The sequence below is a fragment of the Bufo bufo genome, chromosome 1 (assembly GCF_905171765.1).
Source record: "Bufo bufo chromosome 1, aBufBuf1.1, whole genome shotgun sequence".
In the NCBI taxonomy this organism is placed as follows: domain Eukaryota; kingdom Metazoa; phylum Chordata; class Amphibia; order Anura; family Bufonidae; genus Bufo; species Bufo bufo.
The window spans coordinates 627,167,182-627,190,877 of NC_053389.1; the positions used below are offsets into that span (position 1 = coordinate 627,167,182).

At 45.0% G+C, this 23,696-nt stretch overlaps 1 protein-coding gene across 1 annotated transcript in view; it reads right to left on the reverse strand.

The window, feature by feature from the left end:
• Positions 1-23,696, reverse strand: part of DUOXA1 (dual oxidase maturation factor 1) — a 190,947-nt gene that overhangs the window by 46,575 nt on the left and 120,676 nt on the right. Inside the window, exon 3 of the mRNA XM_040413826.1 lies at positions 3,262-3,319. Within this exon, the coding sequence (XP_040269760.1) occupies positions 3,262-3,319 (58 nt within the window). The remainder of the gene's footprint in view (positions 1-3,261; positions 3,320-23,696) is intronic.

Sequence of the window (23,696 nt, forward strand, 5' to 3'; positions counted from 1 at the left end):
GCTGCCACCAGCAGCAAAAAAATTTGACTGAATGTCACTGATATTTCGGATACGCAAACGTTATACAGGAGATGTAGCGCAGGTAATGTAACTGTCCGCAGCGGACACCATCTACAGAAAAAGTACACTGGATGTCACAGATATCTTTAGGCTGTGCACACGTTACACAGGAGGTGTAGCGCAGATAATGTTGCTAGTCTAAAAAAATTACACTGAATGTCACTGATATTTCGGGTGCGCTAATGTTATACTGGAGATGTAGCACAGGTAATGTCGCTGCCACCAGCAGCAAAAAAATTAGACTGAATGTCACTGATGATTCGGATATGCAAATGTTATGCAGGAGATGTAGCGCAGGCAATGTAAATGTCCACAGCAGACACCATCTACGGAAAAAGTACACTGGATGTCACGGATATTTTTAGACTGCGCACACATTAGACAGGAGATGTAGAGCAGATAATGTTGCTGTTTGCAGCGTTCAAACAATTGCAAGCTATTTAGCGCAGGTTGCACTGAAAATATATATTGCTGCCAGATACAACAACAGTCCTTAAAAGGACTTTTGGGTCTATAACAAGTATAAAAACTAAAATATTGCTATTTCAATCCCTACACTATCTCTCCCTTCTGCTCTCCAGCTCTCCCTGACTAATACTATATAGCACCCGATGACGCGTTCCGGCCAGCCAATCACTGTAATGCCAGCAGCCAACATGGCTACAGCATTACAGTGAATGGCAGTACTTACCTGCACGTTTATTGGCTGCATAGCAGCCAACAAACATGCGGGGAGGAGATTCGAGCATCGCGCTTGAGTACATGCGGTATTCACCCAACACTACATTTAACTGTTCACAAGAACCGAGAGAGAATGGAGTGACAGTCACACGTGCTCTGCCACTCCATTCATTTCTATGGACCTGCCAGAGATAACAGAGTGCACTGCTTAACTTCAACAGTTCCTTACATTTTTTTATCAGTAGGATCCAGTAGTGAGACCCCTTCACCCCGTGCATACTGTAGGTAATAAGTTGTGATCGTAGGACAATCCCTTCAAATACATTAATACATGTAAAAGTCTGAACATTGTATAATGTGTTTAGCTACATAATTTTTTCTCAAAAAGGAACAATGCTCAGAATAATGGGCTTACTACTACCAGAGTAACAGACATAGCAGCCTCCATGAGGACCATCTCATCATCCAGGGACTGTTAGTTACGGCTCATCCACATGACCGTTAGCTGTTTTGCAGTTTGCAAATTGCGGATCCGCAAAACACAGATACCGGCTGTGTGCACTGCGCTTTTTGCAGAACGGAACAGCTGACCCCTAATAGAACAATCCATCCTTGTCTGTAATGTGGACAATAATTGGACATGTTACGGTACGGAACGGACATGCGGATGCAGACAACACAGTGATTTCCGCATCTTTTGGGGTAACATTGAAGTGAATGGGTCCACATGTGACCAGCAAAAAATGCGGATCAGATGTGGACCCAAACCACAGTCGGGGGCTTGAGCCCTAAATAGTTTGGACAAGGGAAAAGAACCATGGGGAATTGATCACAACAGTAACTGACACAATGGACAAAATATGTATAAACATTTTTATGCTCTTTTCATGTTCTGCAGTGATTTACTATTGAGCTCAATGGTTATTTGGTACATTCCATTTTTAAGGTTGTAACTGATTTTGTAATTTAACTTAGATTAGGAATACATAAATTAGGAAAATGGGTCATTCCATGTCAAGTGGACCAACCTAGAAATCCGACTCTCTCCAAATTTAATACAATTTTGCACAGATGTTCCCTAGGGTCCTAAATAAAATTTTACTAATGTTTTCATCTGGACCTCTGTTGGTTCCAGAGTTTCAGGCAGCTGATGATGGACCAGCTGTAATGCGCTTCTTACTGCGTAACCCAAAGTGGCAACTTTGTCAAGGCACAGTATCTTAAGTAGTTAAGCTAGGAGTCTGACATTGTGCAGGTTAGTAGAACTAATTAGTCTAAGTCTTCTTGTAAAGTTTGGTGCCTTAAGAAGGCTTCACCAAATTTTTACATGCCAACAAAATAGGCCAAAAAATTGAAAAATGACCGTCAATTACATTATGCTTTATGCACTCAGACAGCATTTTTCCTTGCTTGGGTTTAGGAACAGCAAGGATGCCAAATGTGTAGCTTGTAGGTAATTTATTCAAGTACATTGAAGCAATATAGGCCATAGGTGGGAGCCAATTACATTTAAATTCAATTATATCCAATTATTTAAAATGGCAACCCACAATTAATTATAATATGTGTATGGAACTATATCTAAATGATATATTAGGATAACAAGCTCAGCAGCACTACATAATCTAATGTTTCTGGCTCACCAGCCTGTCAGACAGGAGACCACAAAAAAATGTCCCCTTGTAGTGAAGTTCATGCAAGCATGCAAAATAGGTACATTCTTGTGTGCTTAGTTCTGGCCAACATAAGGCCTGGTCAAAGTTAAAATAGGGTGACTTTTGTGGCAAAAAACATGCTCTTTTAGATGAGATTAATAAAAAAATAATAATAATAATTACACATTTGAGATATTTCCACCCCAAAAGTAGCAAAGATTGGCAAAAATATGAAATTTCTTTGTCTAATCATAGCTTGTCTTCAAGTTGGTTTTAAAGCTTGTGTATGCGACCTTAAGATATATTGCATGGGCCATAACTCCTGGCAAAATTACAGCCTGATTGGACAAGCATGTCAGGAGCAGTGGGCAGTCAAAGTAGGCCCTTAACGGTCATTTGTAAAATTTTTGGCCGATTTTGATGGCATGTAAAAATTTTGTCAAGCCTTCTTAATGCACCAAACTTTGCAAGGACTTAGAATAAGTAGTTTTACTAACCTGAAAAATTTCAGCCTCTTAGCTTAACTACTTAAGATACTGTGCCTTGACCAAGTTGCCACTTTGGGTTATGCAGCAAGCAAACATTACAGCTGGTCCATCATCAGCTGCCTGAAACTCTGGAAGCAACAGAGGTCCAGGTGAAAAAATGTGGAAGATTTTATTTAGGACCCTAGGGAACATCTGTGCAAAATTGTACTCAATTTGGAGAGGGTCGGATTTCTAGGTTGGTCCACTTGACATGGAATGACCAAAATGTAGAACAGGATAGACAAATTAGGCAGCAAATTACAGTGCACAACAGTACATTGCAATTATTGGCTGCTTATGCCAGCAAATCCCTAAATATAATTTAGCCAAACACTTACCTAGGATGACAGTACCAATAAAAAGACTTGTCAACACCCTCACCAACCAGAAAGTTCTCTGTAAAAAGTAAATGATATGTTATGTCACTTTGGAATTCAATGACTATATAATAGCCTTTATAATGGCTTTTGAGTGGTATTACACCTTCCTAAATTGTAGTGTCACGATCAGTGTGGGGGAAACTCTATACTGAACACAGGAGGGAAGCAGAACAGTACCTGGGCCTGGAAACTAGGGAAGAAACAGGTCACCTCCTAGACAACCATAATATGGGCCCTGACTACCTATCAATATGAATAGACCTTGAAGGTAGGAATATTCATAAGCGGGATACCTAGGCCCTGATTTCCCTATAATGTCCTGGAATAGGTATAGGACCAGAGACAACCCGTTCCTACCCAGATGGACGAATAGAAGTCTCTGTCTCAGGCCAAGATACAACAACAGGGAATATAACAAACACAAACAAACGCGACACTTAACTTCTGTAGAGACGGAAGAACAGGAACACCAGAGAGGATCTCACACCAACTCAGCCAAACCCAAATGAAGCTATCAACCGCATAGTCGGAAGGGTGGGTGAGACTATAAAGGGTAGAAGTGATGACCACTGAGCAATAGCTGAGAAAAGGGAAGTGGTCATTAACCCTATCAACACTGAATCAAGAGAAATCAAGGAGGTTGTTAGATTCCTCCAAGCTCAGCCAATCTCCTTGATTTCCTGACATCAGTCACCTGAGGGAGCGTGACAGTACCCCCCCTTCTACGGGTGACCTCTGGGCACCCAGGACCGACCTTATCAGGATGGGCTCTGTAAAAAAGGCCTTCACCAGACGATTAACATCAGCCGCTGGAACCCACATCCTCTCCTCTGGTAACCCTTCCAGTAGACAAGTGTCATGATCAGTGTGGGGGGAAAAACTCTACACTAAACACAGGAGGGAAAGGGAACATTAACTGGGCCTGGAAACTAGGGAAGAAACAGGTCACCTTCTAAACAACCCTAATCCGGGCCCTAAATACCTATCAATCTGAATAGACCTTGAAGGTAGGTATATTCATATTCTGTATACCTAGGCCCTTATATCTCTATAAGGCCCTGGAATGAGGTTAGGACCAGAGACAACCCATTCCTCCCCAGATAGACGAATGGAAGTCTCTGTCTCAGGCCCAGATACAAACAACAAGGAATATAACAAACACAAAACAATAAGAACAGACAAGACTAAGGCTACTTTCACACGAGCGTTCGGAGCGGATCCGTCTGATGTTTCATCAGACGGATCCGCTCCGATAATGCAGACGTTTGCATCCGTTCAGAACGGATCCGTCTGCATTATTACTTAGAAAATTTTCTAAGTCAGAAAGTAGCCTGAGCGGATCCGTTCAGACTTTACATTGAAAGTCAATGGGGAACGGATCCGCTTGAAGATTGAGCCATATGGTGTCATCTTCAAGCGGATCCGTCCCCATTGACTTCCATTATAAGTCTGGACGGATCCGCTCGCCTCCGCATGGCCAGGCGGACACCCGAACGCTGCAAGCAGCGTTCAGGTGTCCGCTCACTGAGCGGAGCGGAGGCTGAGCGCTGGCAGGCGGATGCATTCTCAGTGGATCCGCCTCCACTGAGAATGCATTAGGGCCTGACGGATGCGTTCGGGGCCGCTCGTGAGCCCCTTCAAACGGAGCTCACGAGCGGACGCCCGAACGCTCGTGTGAAAGTAGCCTTATTTAAAAGTAGAAAATTGGCAACTCCAGAAGCACCACAGAGTACAACCGACCAGTTAGTTAGAAGGCAGGAAGAAAATCTATAAACTGCACCTCCAAGAGTGAGAAGCGGCTACTTATAGGAAAGGTAGTTTACCAACAAGCAACACCTGAAGCAAAGGGAATGGCATTCACCAAAACACAGACACATTAAGATCCACTGTGAACTTGTCAATTTAACCCACGAGTTGCCAGTCTCTCCGATCTCCTGGTACCTGCCACGGGAACGTCCGTAACAGTACCCCCCCTTCTACTGGTGACCCCGGGCACCCAGGACCACCCTTATCCAGGTGAGATTTATGAAAGGCATTCACTAAACGATTGCCAATAACGTCGGATGCCGGCACCCACATCCTCTCCTCCAGTCCATAACCTCTCCAGTGGACAAGATTTTGAAGGGATCCACGGAGAACTCGAGAGTCAACTATTTTCGAGATCTCGAATTACAAATTACCGTCCACCATGACCGGAGCGGGTGGCAAGGAAGATGGCTGTAAAGGTTCCACATATTTTTTCAACAAAGACCTATGGAACACATTATGAATTTTCAGGGCATGAGGAAGCTCAAGACGAAAAGAAACAGGATTAAAGAGGTTGTCCGGTCCCAAAATCAATATTTTTTTTATGTGCTCCTAACTCCCCTCACCATCCATACATATGCCCGCAATACCTGTTTTTCATGTCTGAGCTTTCCTTCCTCCCTGGAAGACATCACATTATCCTGGCAGATCTGTTTACTTTCTCCCCTTCTTGTTTTGTTGAATACATAACTTTATTGCTACACAAGCCTGGCTGCACTGCACAGAGATGAGTCACAGGCTGGCCATGTCCCCACACTGCTCTGCCTGCAGCAGCTACTCCATCTATAACTCCTGTGTCCATGTTACTACACCCAGACATGAATCTACTTCTCACCCAGTGTTTAAATCCCATTTGTATCTAATCCTATCCTGTGTGAAACAGCCTGCTGAGCTGTGTATCTAATCTCATCACTGACCATCCACAGGCTCTTCCCTCACCATCTCCAGAGTGTAATAAACACATCATATCCAAACACATCTGTATCTAATCCTATCCTGTGTGATACAGCCTGCTGAGCTGTGTATATAATATCATCACTGACCGTCCACGAGCTCTTCCCTCACCATCTCCAGAGTTTAATAAACAGCTGGAATCAGCAAGCACATCCAAACACATCTGTATCTAAACCTAACATGTATGTGTGCCTGATACATAGCCTGTTGTGTGCGATACTGCCGACAGAGACAAAATGGATTCCCATCTCTCACAACTAAATATTTCAGACATCTGGTAGAGAAATTCTTAATATATAGACATGGGCAATACACAGAGTATACTTGAGGGGTACAAATTAGAGATGTCCCGAATAGTTCGCCGGCGAATAGTTCCCGGCGAACATAGCTTGTTCGCGTTCGCCGCGTCGGGCGAACATATGCGATGTTAGGTCCGCCCCCTATAAATCATCATTGAGTAAACTTTGACCCTGTACCTCACAGTCAGCCGACACATTCCAGCCAATCAGCAGCAGACCCTCCCTCCCAGACCCTCCCACCTCCTGGACAGCATCCATTTTAGATTCATTCGGAAGCTGCATTCTTAGTGAGGGGAGGGACAGTGCTGCTGCTGATTTAATAGGGAAATCGATAGCTAGGCTAGTGTATTCAGTGTCCACTGCAGTCCTGAAAGACTCATCTGATCTCTGCTGTAAGGACAGCACCCCAAAAAGCCCTTTTTAGGGCTAGAACATAAGTCTGCTTTTTTTTTTTTTTTCCCTGTGTAATCAAATTGCAGTTGCCTGCCTGCCAGCGTGTGTGTCAGGCTCACAGCCCTGCAAGTGCATAGTGTCACCAGCGCAACTCATATCTGGTGTCACATTCGATTCCATTTAAACAAAAACAACAATTTTGAATGAATAAATAGCAGTCAGTTACACACGTGTTTGTGTGTTTAAGGCCCAGTGCAGTGCATAGTGTCACTTCAGCGCCATTCATATCTGGTGTCACATTTGATTCAATTTAAAGAAAAACAACAATTTTGGCTGAATAAATAGCAGTCAGTTACACACGTGTTTGTGTGTTTAAGGCCCAGTGCAGTGCATAGTGTCACTTCAGCACCATTCATATCTTGTGTCACATTCGATTCCATTTAAATAAAAAAAACTATTTTGACTGAATAAATAGCAGTCAGTTACACACGTGTTTGTGTGTTTAAGGCCCAGTGCAGTGCATAGTGTCACTTCAGCGCCATTCATATCTGGTGTCACATTCGATTCCATTTAAATAAAAAAAACAATTTTGGCTGAATAAATAGCAGTCAGTTACACACGTGTTTGTGTGTTTAAGGCCCAGTGCAGTGCATAGTGTCACTTCAGCGCCATTCATATCTGGTGTCACATTCGATTCCATTTAAAGAATAAAAAACAATTTTGGCTGAATAAATAGCAGTCAGTTACACACATGTGTTTGTGTGTTTAAGGCCCAGTGCAGTGCATAGTGTCACTTCAGCGCCATTCATACCTGGTGTCACATTCGATTCCATTTAAAGAAAAAAAACTATTTTGGCTGAATAAATAGCAGTCAGTTACACACGTGTTTGTGTGTTTAAGGCCCAGTGCAGTGCATAGTGTCACTTCAGCGCAACGCATATCTTGTGTCACAGTAGCTTGCACGCATAGTACAACTTAACTAATCTAAAAAAATGACAGGCAGAGGCAGGCCACCCCGCAGGGGCCGTCGTGGTCGTGGATGTCACGTGGGTGCCCACTCGAAGAGAAGAAGAAAAGGGGAAAAGTTCTGATGCGGAGACAGAGAGGAGGAGGAGACGAGTTGGAAGCAGAGGGAGGTAGTCGCAAGGAGCTAGTGGCACAGTCAGACAGCATGCATCGGCACCCGGGATCAGCCAGACAGCACGCCAATCAACGCATGCTGTTGCCACCACCAGAATGCTGTCATTGCAGAGCTCAGCAGTGTGGCATTTTTTTTGTGTGTCTGCCTCTGACAACAGCGATGCCATTTTCAACCTGTGCCAAAAGAAACTGAGTCGTGGGAAGTCCAACACCCACCTCGGTACAACTGCTTTGCGAAGGCACATGATCGCACATCACAAACGCCTATGGGATCAACACATGAGTACAAGCAGCACACAAACTCAAAGCCGCCATCGTCCTCCTGGTCCAGCATCTTCAGCCACATCAACCACTGCTGTCCTCCTTGCCCCATCTCAACCATCCGCCACTCCGTCTCTCGCCTTGAGCAGTTCCTGCTCATCTGCCCACAGTCAGGTGTCTGTCAAGGACATGTTTGAGCGTAAGAAGCCAATGTCACAAAGTCACCCCCTTGCCCGGCGTCTGACAGCTGGCTTGTCTGAACTCTTAGCCCGCCAGCTTTTACCATACAAGCTGGTGGAGTCTGAGGCATTCCAAAAATTTGTAGCTATTGGGACACCGCAGTGGAAGGTACCCGGCCGAAATTTCTTGGCACAAAAGGCAATCCCCAACCTGTACTCGATTGTGCAAAAGGAAGTAATGGCATGTCTGGCACACAGTGTTGGAGCAAGGGTCCATCTGACCACTGATACCTGGTCTGCAAAGCACGGTCAGGGCAGGTATATCACCTACACTGCGCATTGGGTAAACCTGCTGACGGCTGCCAAGCATGGAATGCGTGGCTCTGCAGAGGAGTTGGTGACACCGCCACGACTTGCAGGCAGGCCTGCTGCCACCTCCTCTACTCCTCCTACTCCATCCTCTACCATAACCTCCTCGGCTGAGTCCTCTTCTGCTGTTGCGTCTTGCTCCACATCAACGGCACCCCCCCAGCTCCCCAGGGGCTATTCCACATCCCGGATACGGCAGTGTCACGCCGTCTTGGGGTTGACTTGCCTGAAAGCAGAGAGTCACACCGGACCAGCACTCCTGTCCGCCCTGAACGCACAGGTGGATCAGTGGCTGACTCCGCACCAACTGGAGATCGGCAAAGTGATGTGTAACAACGGAAGCAATTTGTTGGTGGCATTGAATTTGGGCAAGTTGACACATGTGCCGTGCATGGCACATGTGTGTAATCTGATCGTACAACGCTTTGTGCATAAGTACCCAGGCTTACAGGACGTCCTGAAGCAGGCCAGGAAGGTGTGTGGCCATTTCAGGCGTTTCTACACGGCCATGGCGCACTTTTCAGATATCCAGCGGCGAAACAACATGCCAGTGAGGCGCTTGATTTGCGACAGCCCGACACGTTGGAATTCAACACTCCTAATGTTCGACCGCCTGCTCCAACAAGAAAAAGCCGTCAACGAGTATTTGTATGACCGGGGTGCTAGGACAGCCTCTGCGGAGCTGGGAATTTTTTTGCACTTTACTGGACGCTCATGCGCAATGCCTGTAGGCTCATGCGTCCTTTTGAGGAGGTGATAAACCTAGTCAGTCGCACCGAAGGCACTATCAGCTACATCATACCATTTGTTTTCTTCCAGGAGCATGCCCTTCGAAGAGTGCTGGATCAGGCCGTAGATGAGCGTGAAGAGGAAGAGGAAGGGTTGTGGTCACCATCACCACCAGAAACAGCCTTATCAGCGTCGCTTGCTGGACCTGCGGCAACGCTGGAAGAGGATTGTGAGGAAAAGGAGTCAGAGGAGGAATGTGGCTTTGAGGAGGAGTAGGAAGACCAACCACAACAGGCATCCCAGGGTGCTCGTTGTCACCTATCTGGTACCCGTGGTGTTGTACGTGGCTGGGGGAAGAACATACCTTCAGTGAGATCACTGAGGACGAGGAACGGGACATGAGTAGCTCGGCATCCAACCTTGTGCAAATGGGGTTCTTCATGCTGTCGTGTCTGTTGAGGGACCCTCGTATAAAAAGGCTGAAGGAGAACGACCTGTACTGGGTGGCCACGCTACTAGACCCCCGGTATAAGCAGAAAGTGCCTGAAATGTTACCGAATTACCGCAAGTCGGAAAGGATGCAGCAGTTCCAAAATAAATTAAAAAGTATGCTTTACGCAGCGTATAAGGGTGATGTCACAGCACAACGGGAATCTAACAGGGGAAGAGGTGAAAGTAATCCTCCTTCTCCCACGACCACGCCGGCAAGGACAGGACGCTTTACAGACGTGTTGTTGATGGAGGACATGCAGAGCTTTTTAAGTCCTACGCATCGCCACAGCCCTTCGGGGTCCACCCTCAGAGAACGACTCGACCGACAGGTGGCAGACTACCTCGCCTTAACAGCAGATATCGACACTCTGAGGAGCGATGAACCCCTTGACTACTGGGTGTGCAGGCTTGACCTGTGGCCTGAGCTATCCCAATTTGTGATAGAACTTCTGGCCTGCCCCGCTTCAAGTGTCCTGTCAGAAAGGACCTTCAGTGCAGCAGGAGGTATTGTCACTGAGAAGAGAAGTCGCCTAGGTCAAAAAAGTCTAGATTACCTCACCTTTATTTAGAGGAATGAGGGATGGATCCCAAAGGGACTGACAGTGTGCGATACATTCGTCTAAAAAGGCCTGATGAGATGAGCTGCCTTGGGCTAAAAATGGTCCACACGCTGCTGTATTTTATCTCTGAATGCCGGATGACTTGCGTGACTTATCCGCCACCAACTAGGGTTCAAGCCGCAATGTTTTAGGGCACTTTCTGCCTGAGAAACAAACATAAATTTTTCTGGCCTGCAACAACACCTAATTTTTCATGCCTCTGGTGCTGCACTGTGGCTTCAAAAACCAAACAAAAAAAAAGCACATACATGTGTCATTTCCCCTTCGTGATCATTACCTTGTCGTGGTGAAGGGGCTTGCGTATCACAATGAAGCGACGACCTCTATGAGTGTGTTGACAATGGCAATGTTGGCACACCCCAAATGATAAGGTCGTTGCTTCATTGTGAACAGACCAAAAGCGATCGGTTGGATAATTTTGCATAGAAAAAACATTAATTTTCTTTGTGATCATCTAAGGTGATCATTAAAGCCTACTAGGCCAACAATGGGCCCACACTGCAGAATCATTGTTTTCTGGGTCACTTAACTGTCACTGAACTACCTCAGCACGACCATAGGCTTTGAAAAACCCCCATCGCCTGCAATCTTCCAAATGTGCGCACGAGCACAGTCATCACTACACCAAGATTGACGCATAGAGGTATAAAATGTATGTCATTAATGTGTCAACTATTGACAACTCTTTGCGGTTGTCTAAAATCTATTCCATACACGTCCCCTGATAGGGGACGTAACAGGGATTAAACTGATAAGAATTGAACAACATAACACACCACAACTATCTGGTGGCACATTGGATTGCACGCGCAGGGCCCCAAATTTGAAGTAGGAGGACCGACCAAGCATCTTTTTCCATCTCCCCGTTCCTAAAATCGATGCCATATACACGTCCCCTGATAGGGGACGTAACAGGAATTAAACTGATAAGAATAGAACAACATAACATACCACAACTATCTGGCGGCACATTAGATTGCACGCGCAGTGCCCCAAATTTGAAGTAGGAGGACTGACCAAGCATCTTTTTCCATCTCCCAGTTCCTAAAATCGATGCCATATACACGTCCCCTGATAGGGGACGTAACAGGGATTAAACTGATAAGAATAGAACAACATAACACACCACAACTATCTGGCGGCACATTAGATTGCACGCGCAGTGCCCCAAATTTGAAGTAGGAGGACCGACCAAGCATCTTTTTCCATCTCCCTGTTCCTAAAATCGATGCCATATACACGTCCCCTGATAGGGGACGTAACAGGGATTAAACTGATAAGAATAGAACAACATAACACACCACAACTATCTGGCGGCACATTAGATTGCATGCGCAGTGCCCCAAATTTGAAGTAGGAGGACCGACCAAGCATCTTTTTCCATCTCCCCGTTCCTAAAATCGATGCCATATACACGTCCCCTGATAGGGGACGTAACAGGGATTAAACTGATAGGAATAGTACTACTTAACACACCTTATAATAACGCAGAGAGAGGCAACGCAGAGAGAAAAGTCTGAAGAAGAGGAGTCAGAGGAGGAATTGAGGATTTGAGGAGGTGGAAGACCAACCACAGCAGGCGTCCCAGGGGGCTTGTTGTCACCTTTCGGGGACCCTTGGTGTTGTACGTGGCTGGGTGGAGGAAGAGACCTTCAATGACATCAGTGAGGACAAGGAACGGGACATGGCTAGCTTGATATCCAACCTTGTGCAAATGGAGAGTTTGCGGTTGTGCAAATGGACTGTTTGCGGTGCGTTAAACAGGGAGTTTGGTCTGTCTCTGTGAAGCGGGCGTAACCGTTACACTACCTGATCAATACAACATCATACCTGATGTTTTAAAGCACGTTATTCCAAACAATTTAGGAATTTTAGGTGATTTATGCCCTTTATGGATTAAAACCCAACTCTGCGTCAACTACGTAATTTTCCATGGGAGTTTTGCCATGGATCCCCCTCCGGCATGCCACAGTCCAGGTGTTAGTCCCCTTGAAACAACTTTTCCATCACTATTGTGGCCAGAAAGAGTCCCTGTGGGTTTTAAAATTCAATGGGTTTTAAAAGTCAATGGCGGTTCGCCCGGTTCGCCCGTTTGCGAACATTTGCGAAATTTCGCGTTCGCCGTTCGCGAATGGAAAATTTTATGTTCGCGATATCTCTAGTACAAATTAGTCAAACACATAGTCAAAGATGTAGAAGGAAAACAAGACAAGAAATAGACAGTGAAGGTGTTACAGAAGGCGGGTATGAAACATGGTAATTTAGATTCTGAAGTTTGGGAAAGGTTCAAAAGACCACATAGTGGTTGGATGAAGGATCAGGAATGTGAGGAGGTTGTGGAATGTTGGTGTCGGGCAGCAGAGAAAGTGAAGAATGAGAAATGGCCAAGCGTAGCATTTGGAGGAAATACAGTCAGGTCCATAAATATTGGGACATCAGCGCCATTCTAAGATTTTTGGCTGTATACACTACCACAATGGATTTGAAATTAAACGAACTAGATGTGCTTTAACTGCAGACTGCCAGCTTTAATTTGGGGATATTTACATCCAAATCAGGTGAACGGTGTAGGAATTACAACAGCTTGCTTATGTGCCTCCCACTTGTTAAGGGACCAAAAGTAATGGGACAGTTGGCTTCTCAGCTGTTCTATTGCTGGCCAGGTGTGTGTTATTCCCTCATTATTCCAATTACAATGAGCAGATAAAAGGTCCAGAGTTAATTTCAAGTGTGCTATTTGCATTTGGAATCTGTTGCTGTCAACTCTCAAGATGAGATCCAAAGAGCTGTCACTATCAGTGAAGCAAGCCATCATTAGGCTGAAAAACAAAACAAACCCATCAGAGAGATAGCAAAAACAATAGGCATGGCCAAAACAACTGTTTGGATCATTCTTAAAAAGAAGGAACGAACCGGTGAGCTCAGCAACACCAAAAGACCCGGAAGACCACAGAAAACAACTGTGGTGGATGACGGAAGAATTCTTTCCCTGGTGAAGAAAACACCCTTCACAACAGTTGGCCAGATCAAGAACACTCTCCAGGAGGTAGGTGTATGTGTGTCAAAGTCAACAATCAAGAGAAGACTTCACTAGAGTAAATACAGATGGTTCACCACAAGATGTAAACCATTGGTGAGCCTCAAAAACAGGAAGGCCAGATTAGAGTTTGCCAAATGACATCTAAAAAAGCCTTCACAGTTCTGGAACAACATCCTATGGACAGATGAGACCAAGATCAACTTGTACCAGAGTGATGGGAAGAGAAGAGTATGGAGAAGGAAAGGAACTGCTCATGATCCTAAGCATACCACCTCATCAGTGAAGCATGGTGGTGGTAGTGTCATGGCGTGGGCATGTATGGCTGCCAATGGAACTGGTTCTCTTGTATTTATTGATGATGTGACTGCTGACAAAAGCAGCAGGATTAAGGCTACTTTCACACTAGCGTCGGGGCTCCGCTTGTGAGCTCCGTTTGAAGGGTCTCACAAGCGGCCCCGAACGCATCCGTCCAGCTACCAATGCATTCTGAGTGGACGCGGATCCGCTCTGAATGCATCAGTCTGGCAGCGTTCAGCCTCCGCTCCGCTCAGCAGGCGGACACCCGAACGCTGCTTGCAGCGTTCGGGTGTCCGCCTGGCCGTGCGGAGGCAAACGGATCCGTCCAGACTTACAATGTAAGTCAATGGGGACGGATCCGTTTGAAGTTGACACCATATGGCTCAATTTTCAAACGGATCCGTCCCCCATTGACTTTCCATGTAAAGTCTGGACGGATCCGTCTGAACAACTTTCAGACTTAGAATTTTTTCTAAACTATAATGCAGACGGATCCGTTCTGAACGGATCCAAACGTCTGCATTATAGGAGAGGATCCGTCTGTGCAGACACCAGACGGATCCTCTCTGAACGCTAGTCTGAAAGTAGCCTAATTCTGAAGTGTTTCGGGCAATATTATCTGCCCATATTCAGCCAAATGCTTCAGAACTCATTGGACGGTGCTTCACAGTGCAGATGGACAATGACCCAAAGCATACTGCAAAAGAAACCAAAGAGTTTTTTAAGGGAAAGAAGAGGAATGTTATGCAATGGCCAAGTCAATCACCTGACCTGAATCCGATTGAGCATGCATTTTACTTGCTGAAGACAAAACTGAAGGGAAAATGCCCCAAGAACAAGCAGGAACTGAAGACAGTTGCAGTAGAGGCCTGGCAGAGCATCACCAGGGATGAAACCCAGCGTCTGGTGATGTCTATGCGTTCCAGACTTTAGGCTGTAATTGACTGCAAAGGATTTGCAACCAAGTTTTAAAAAGTGAAAGTTTGATTTATGATTATTATTCTGTCCCATTACTTTTGGTCCCTTAACAAGTAGGAGGCACATATGCAAACTGTTGTAATTCCTACACCATTCACCTGATTTGGATGTAAATACCCTCAAATTAAAACTCACTTTCTGCAGTTAAAGCACATCTAGTTTGTTTCATTTCAAATTTATTGTGGTGGTGTATAGAGCCAAAAATCTTAGAATTGTGTTGATGTCCCAATATTTATGGACCTGACTGTATGTATTCTGATACCAATGTGAAAAAGGATGACGTGGACGGACTGAAAGACAAAGTGTCCAGTACCCTGTGCCCCACCGCCCTCTTATCTGATGGTCACGAGTGGTCCGGGATAATGGACATGTGGTGTTTGTGGAAATCAGGACTTTGACTGGACTGAGACATGTAGAGTTTGTGGGACACTGAAGCCCAGACCACGGACAGGACTGTACCCAGTGACTGTCAGAACAGATTTTATTCCACTACCACCAACACCACTACCAGTTGACGGGGTCAGAGAGGGAGTAGACGGGGCAGACAATCAGGCTCTCCAAGCCCCACCAGTGAGAGGTCAGTATGAACAACACATACTGTCATATTTACCTTGGAGTCCTAAGGATCAGATGGGACTTTTAGGTAGAATTCCTGACCCACTGACAAGACCTATGCCTGCCCACCATATGTTACAACAGATACAAGCCACATATAGGGCAACATGGGCTGACTTAAATGACTTAGTGGCCTTAAAAATGGGAGAATCACCATATAACCCTCTAAAAGAACAGTTGCTGGATGAAAGGGTAAAAACTGACCAGTCCTCATGGTCTGACTGGGAAAAGGCAGACGCATCGGGCATAGAATATTGCAGGATTTTTGGCAGATGGGCCAGGACAAAGGAAGATGACAGCGCCTGTAGTTTAAAAGATGTAATACAGGAGACTAAAGAAGAAGTAGTGGCATTTGAGTCTAGTCTACGGACAGTGTGGACAGACATGGGTTGGGATACCACTGGACCTATGGGACAGAAGTTACTTACATCTGCTTTCATGGAGGGACTGAGACCTGCCCTCCAGACAAAACTGAAGGCATGTAAGCCTGAATAGTGGGTGACAGCACTAACTCAGTTAGTTGTTGCTGCTAAGGGTTTAGAACTAGACATGTCCACTACCAAATCCTCAAAAATAAATTTGGTGCAAGGACAACAGAGAACATGGTCTGGTCAACAGGGACAGACCAGACAGGGGGGGGGGGTGACTTCAGATGTTACAATTGTGGCAAACCTGGTCACATACGCAGAAATTGATGGTTACCCCCTCAAGAACAACAGGTGAACTCACAGAACCAGGGTTCAGTGCACACCCCTGGTCCAGTGACATCACAATAGGAAGTTGGCAAACCCCGTGTCCTTATCTACCATGACCGCGGCGACTGAAGGTTGCAGGATCAAAATAGCAGTTCAGGTGGGCAATCAGCAGGTTCCCTGTTTAGTTGACATGAGGGCAGCCAAAACCGTAATTAATCCACATGATATGAAATCATGGCAGATAAGTGGACAACGTGTACCCGCCTCAGGGTTCACAGGGGAAGTTGTTTTTGTTCCTGAAACTATTCTGATGAAGATAGTACAGTGGGGACTCAGTTGTTAGTAAAATAAAATATCCCATTCAATTTCCTGGGTACTGATGTCCTGCAGGCACTGGGGACTCATATTCACTTTAATGAAGATGGTACCACACATGTAGATATTGACACCCCCGATGATGTTTTAACCCGGGATTTAGCTTTACACCTGGAGCCGGACCAAACATCCTATGTGGTACATTTGGTGCAGGACCTGCAACCAGTCCCCGACAAATTGTGGGCAAAGGGTAAAACTGATATTGGTAGATTGGATGTCACTCCTATCATGGTTCATTTGAAACCCGGGTGCATTCCACCTCGGGTCCGCCAGTATCCTCCGAGTCACGCATAAGAACAGTCTGTCACCGAGCAGATTGAACAATATGTTCAAATGGGGATCCTGGTCATTACCAACTCACCTGCCAATACTCGCCTGTTTCCGGTCAAGAAAAAGGCCATAAAAGGTCAGCCTATAACTTATAGGATGGTACATGACCTAAGGTAAATCAACAAGGTCACTGTCCTACAGACCCTGATTGTCCCCAATCCACATACCTTGTTGATGCAAGTGCCTTCAAAGGCTTCATGTTATACTGTGATTGATCTTGCAAATGCATTTTTCAGTGTTCCTATGCACAAGGACTGTCAATATCTGTTTGCATAACTTTTAAGGGTACACAGTATACCCGGACAGTACTGCTACAGGATGGCCAGAATTCACCCACCATGTATACTCAAGCCCTTCAGTGGTCCATTTCTAGATGGTATAGTCCTTTTGCAATATGTTGATGATCTGTTGCTTTGTGCCCCCAGTTATGAAACATGTAAAAATGCATCATTGTCATTGTTGATCTTTCTGGCAGAAAGTGGTTGTAAATTTTCAAAGGACAAACTGCAATTTGGCCAATCCCGTGTTACTTTCCTCGGTCACTGTTTGTCAGAAGATGCCCGTCACCTCACTGAGGCAAGAAAACAGTCAGTAAAAGATATCACACTCCCTCGGGGGCCAAAACCCCTCAGAATGTTTTTGGGACTGGTGTCTTATTGCAGACCCTGGATTCGAAATGCATCCATGTTGATGCAGCCTTTGTATGATTGTCTGAGTACTGAACCCTTTTCTCTCAGTGACCAGGCAGAACAGTCTTTTTACACTCTTAAATTGGCAATTTTGTCAGCACCTGCACTGGGAATACCCAACTATGACCATCCTTTTAATCTATTCTGCTCAGAGCTGAGTGGCCATATCATCTCAGTCCTGACACAGAAACATGGAGACAGGCAGCGCCCGGGTGCCTACTTTTCTGCCAGATTAGATCCTGTAGCGTGCGGCGCCCCTTCATGTGTCAGGGCGGTGGCGGCAGTGCAACTCATGGTGGAAAAAGGATCAGAAATTGTGCTTGATTACCCCCTGGTGTTACAGGCTCCTCATGACATTCAAGAAATCCTCAATCAAGTACAGTCAAAGCACATATCAATGGCCCATCAACTTAGATTGCAGTGCTGCCTCCTTATGCCTGACTCAATTACATTCAAAAGATGTACGATTCTGAATCCTGCAACGTTGCTGCCTATTACAGATTCATAAATGGGGGAGGGAGGTACAGGTTCTCTTTTAAATGATTTAAATGAAAATGATTCACATGACTGTGTACAATTGATGAAACAAGATACATCTGGATTTTCTCATGTACATGATCAACCTTTGTCTAATCCAGATCTTGAGTTTTTTTGTAGATGGCAGCAGATACATGGGTAAGGATGGCCGATTTCATACTGGATATGCAGTGGTCACGCAACATGAGGTAGTATTGGCTGAACCACTCCCTCCTCACATGTCAGCACAGGAGGCTGAGCTGAAGGCACTAGCTGAAGCATGTAAAATGGCACATTGTAAAAGAGAAAATATTTTCACAGATTCCAGGTATGGCTTCAGTATTGCACATGACTATGGCCCCATCTGGAGGGCCAGAAACTTCCTCACTTAAGCAAGGCAACCAATTAAAAACAAAGATGCTGTGTTTGTGTTTGTTAATGAACTCACTGTTGCTTCCAGAGGAAGTAGCCATTGTAAAAGTAAAAGCACATACCAGGCAGTAAACTGGTGAGGCTAGGGGCAATGACAGGGCAGATCAAGCTGCCAAACAGGCAGCATTGAAGCCTTGGAACTATGAGGTCGCCCTGAAGCCGCACCACATGTCTGAAGACGTGCTGGTTAAACTGTCTGCACAGGCAGATGAAAGAGAGAGAAATTTTTGGGTACAGAAAGGAGCAGCCCTGAATGAGCAAGGTCTCTAAGAAGGTCTCAGGTAAAATTTGCCTCCCCAGGGCTCTCTACCTTATGATGGCACAAGAGGCCCACGGGCTTACACACCTGGCCAAAAGGCCAATGGTGGACACTGTGCTGAAGAAATGGATTGCACCTGGTTTCTCCACAACTGCCAGCAGGTTTGTACAGGGTTGCATGATCTGTGTTCTGATTAACCCAGGACAGGTAGTAAAAACACACAAGAAACACACACCCAGGCCATTTTACCCGTTTCAGAGATTGCAGATAGATTATATACAACTTCCAAAAGTGGGAGTATATGAATATATGCTTGTGTGCGTTGATCTCTTTTCAGGATGGCCAGAAACCTACCCAGTATCGGCTGCAAACGCTAATAATACGGCAAAGAAATTGGTCAGTGAACTTGTCTACAGGTATGGGGTACCAGAGGTCATAGAATCAAACAGAGGAAGCCATTTCACTGGGGAGGTGATGAGGGAGATAATGGGAGCTCTTTAAGTCAGTCAGGCTTTCCACATAGCCTATCACCCCCAAAGCAGAAGCCGTATCGAAAGATTGAATAGCACAATAAAACTAAAAATGCAGAAGGCCATGAGAGAGACTGGAAGGCCCTGGACAGAGTGCCTCCCACTGGTCCTGTACTCCATCAGAACCACCCCTGGAAAAAGGTCTGATTTATCCCCTTTTGAGATATTATTTGGATCTGTGCCCAGACTAGGACTGTATTTTCCTCAACAGTTGCAGCTCCAGACTCAGGTTTTTAAGAGAAGCATTCCTTAATCACAGAAAAGGCTTGCAACGCTGAATCAGACCATACAGAGACATCCGTCCCTTTCTTATTCATGTCCGTTAAGGGTTTTACTATTGTCGAATAATTCTTAATACATTTTCGGTAATAGTTGTTGAATCCTAAAAACCGCATAAGAGCCTTCAGATTTTCGGGTCGATCCCAGTCCAATACAGCACAGACTTTTTCAGGATCCATTTGAAAACCCGAAGATGACAGCAGGTAGCCTAAGAACTGCACCTCGTGTACCGCAAAAACACACTTCTCTAATTTTGCGAACAATTTATTATTTCTTAGAATCTGTAACAACTGTCTCACATGATTCTGATGTGTTAAAATGTTAGGAGAATTAATAAAAATGTCATCCAAATACACGATAACAAACCTCCCCACCAGGTGATGAAAGATGTCATTCATAAAATATTGGAAGACTGACGGAGCATTGGTCAACCCGAAAGGCATGACCAGGTTCTCAAAGTGCCCCTCAGGAGTATTAAAAGCCGTCTTCTATTCATCCCCTTTTTGATCCTAACCAGATTATATGCCCATCTTAAATCCAATTTGGAGAACACCATTGCACCAATAATCTGGTTAAACAAATCGGGAATCAAAGGAAGAGGGTAAGGATCAAGGATAGTAATCTGATTGAGCTGAAGACCTGCATCTTTTTTTTTTTACAAAAAATAACCCTGCAGCCACTGGAGACTTGGAAGGTCTTATGTGCCCTTTCTTCAAACTCTCGGCAATATATTCTTTCATGGCCTGCCTTTCAGGTTCAGAAAGATTATACAACCTAGATTTAGGCAATTTAGCCCCAGGAATAAGATTGACTGGGCAATCATATTCCCGACAGGAAAGTAAATCCTAACATCCACTATCAGAAAACACATCGGCAAACTCGGATATAAAAGAGGGTACAGCCTTAGTAGTAACCACAGAAAAGGATGTATTGAGACAATTATCAATGCAATATTTCCCCCAATCCAGAATCTGCCTAGCTTGCCAATTGATAGTAGGATTATGCTTGGCATGCCACGGTAAACCCAGAACCATAGGTGCAGGGAGACCTTCCAAGACAGTCACCCACTCTTAATCTGATATCATGCAAAACTTGCGACAAGCACCTCTGAGTAAGAGGGGCCGAATCAATAGCAAATACAGGAATGTATTTTTTTAATGTACTTGTTGATAACCCGTGCATGTGGACAAACTGAGCATCAATCAGGTTCACCCCGGCCCTGCTGTCAATAAATACTTTAATTTCCACAGTTTTTGACTCTAGAGCCATCTCGGCAGTCAGGAGAAATCGGGTACTACCAGCAAAGGACCAGTCAATTTAACCCACGAGTTGCCAGTCTCTCCGATCTCCTGGTACCTGCCACGGGAACGTCCGTAACAACGAGATACTGGAGGGATCTATGGAGAACTTGGGAGTCCACAATCCTGCTGATTTGAAATTGTAAATTACTGTCCACCATGACAGGATCAGGAGGCAAGGAGGACGGCTCAACAGGTTCGACACATTTCTTCAACAAAGACTTATGAAATACATTATGAATTTTCAAAGCATGAGGAAGTTCAAGACGGAAGGCTACAGGGTTAACAATGGCAGTGATCCTATATGGACCAATAAATCTTGGGCCCAACTTCCAAGAAGGTACCTTAAGCTTAATGTTTCTTGTGGACAGCCACACAGAATCACCCACTCTCAGGTCGGAACCATTCATACGTCTCCTGTCAGCCACACGCTTACACCTGTTGCCCATCTTTTTCAGGTTATTTTGAATTTTCCGCCCAATCAAAGACAAAGTAGAGGAAAATCATTCTCCTCAGGAATATTGGAAGTTTGAGAACCAGAAAATGTGCCAAACTGTGGATGGAATCCATATGCTCAAAAAAACGGCGACTTATCAGTGGAATCCTGTCTATGGTTATTAATGGCAAACTCAGCTAACGACAAGAATGAAGACCACTTCTCCTGGTTCTCCAAAACAAAACATCTCAAGTAAGTCTCCAGATTCTGATTGGTGCGCTTTATCTGTCTGTTTGACTGAGGATGAAAAGCCGAAGAAAAGGTCAATTGTACCCCCAGTCGAGTACAGAACGCTTTACAGAATCTGGAAACAAACTGAGTCCCCCGATCAGACACCACATCAGAGGGAATGCCATGTAGTTTCACGATGTTATCGACAAACACCTGTGCAAGAGTCTTTGCATTAGGTAGAGCAGGCAATGCTGTAAAATGTGCTATTTTGCTAAATCGATCAACTACCACCAGGATCACAGTTTTTCACGAAGAATTCGGTAAATCCGTGATAAAGTCCATGGACAAATGCGTAAAGGTGTGGATGGGATGGGTAACGGCAGAAGAGATCCAGAAAGCCGAGTATGTGTCACCTTAGCATGAGCACAGGTACAACAGGCTGACACATAGTTCTCAACACACTTACGCAGACCCTGGCCACCAAAATCTGCGCAAGATAAGATCGACAGTGGATCTACTCCCAGGGTGTCCAGCCAAGACAGTACAGTGATGTTCCTCAAATACCTTATGGCATAAGTCTGAAGGAAAAAACAATTTCCCTGGAGGACAAGAGTCCGGAGCTTCCTCTTGGGCCTCCAACACCTTAGCCTAAAGATCAGGATATAGGGCAGATATGACTACCCCTTCAGACAAAATAGGACTAGGATCTTTAGAATCACCCCCTCTTCAGGAAAGCTGCACGACAAAGCATCCACCTTTGTGTTCTTAAGGTGACAATTAAGTTAAATCTGGTGAAAAACAGCGACCATCTAGCCTGCCTTGGATTCAGTCATTTAGCCGACTCAAGGTAGGCCAGATTTTTGTGATCAGTAATTACCATAAAAGGATGAATTGCTCCTTCCAAACAATGGCTCCATTCTTCAAAAGCCAACTTAATGGCCAGACATTCCCCATTACCCACGTCATAATTTCTTTGAGCAGTCGAACGTTTTTTAGAGAAAAAAGCACATGGGCGCCATTTACTAGGTGAAGGACCTTGCAACAAAACTGCTCCCACCCCTACCTCGGATGCGTCAATCTCTACAATGAATGGCTGAGACACGTCCGGTTGCACCAGAGTAGGGGCTAAAGCAAACCATTCCTTCACAGCAGAAAAGACTTGTAATGCCACCTCAGACCAAACAGAGAAATCGACCCTCTTCCTAGTCATGTCTTTTAAAGATTTAACCACAGATGAATTTACGGTAATAGTTGGTGAATCCCAAAAAATGCATAAGCGCTTTCAGATTTTTGGGTCGATCCCAGTCCAACACCGCACTTACTAAACAGCAAAAACTAATTTTTCCCTTTTAGGATCTGTAACACCTGTCTCACATGATCCTTATGAGTCTCCATGTCTGGAGAATAAATTAGTATGTCATCCAGATATAGAACAACAAATCTCCCCACCAGATGATGAAAGATGTCATTGATAAAGTGTTGAAAAACCGCTGGAGCTTTGTTTAACCCAAAGGGCATGACCACGTTTTCAAAATGACCCTCAGGGGTATTAAATGCAGTCTTTTACTCATCCCCCTCCCTGATCCTTACCAGATTATATGCCCCCTTCACATCCAATTTAGAGAACACTTTGGCACCGACAATCTGACTAAACAAATCTGGAATCAAAGGAAGGGGGTAAGAATCATGGATGGAAATACGGTTAAGCTCACGGAAGTCCAGACATGGTCTAACGGTACCATCTTTTTTTTTTAAAAAGATCAACCCAGCAGCCACTGGGGATTTGGATGGTCTGATATGACCCTTTGCCAAGCTCTCTGTGATATACTCTCAAATAGTCTTTCTTTCGGGCTCTGAAAGATTGCACAACCGAGATTTGGGCAGTTTAGCTCCAGGAATAATATTGACGGGACAATCAAACTCCCGATGCGGGGGTAACTCCTGGTTACCACTCTCGGAAAACACATCAGAAAATTCGGAAATGAACGAGGATACAGTTTTAGTGGTGACCACAGAGAAAGATGCATTAAGACAGTTGTCCATGCAAAAATCACTCCAGTCAAGAATCTGTCTCGCTTGTCAGTCGATGGTAGGGTTATGTTTGCTTAACCATGGTAAGCCCAAAACCATCGGAGCAGGCATACCCTCCAA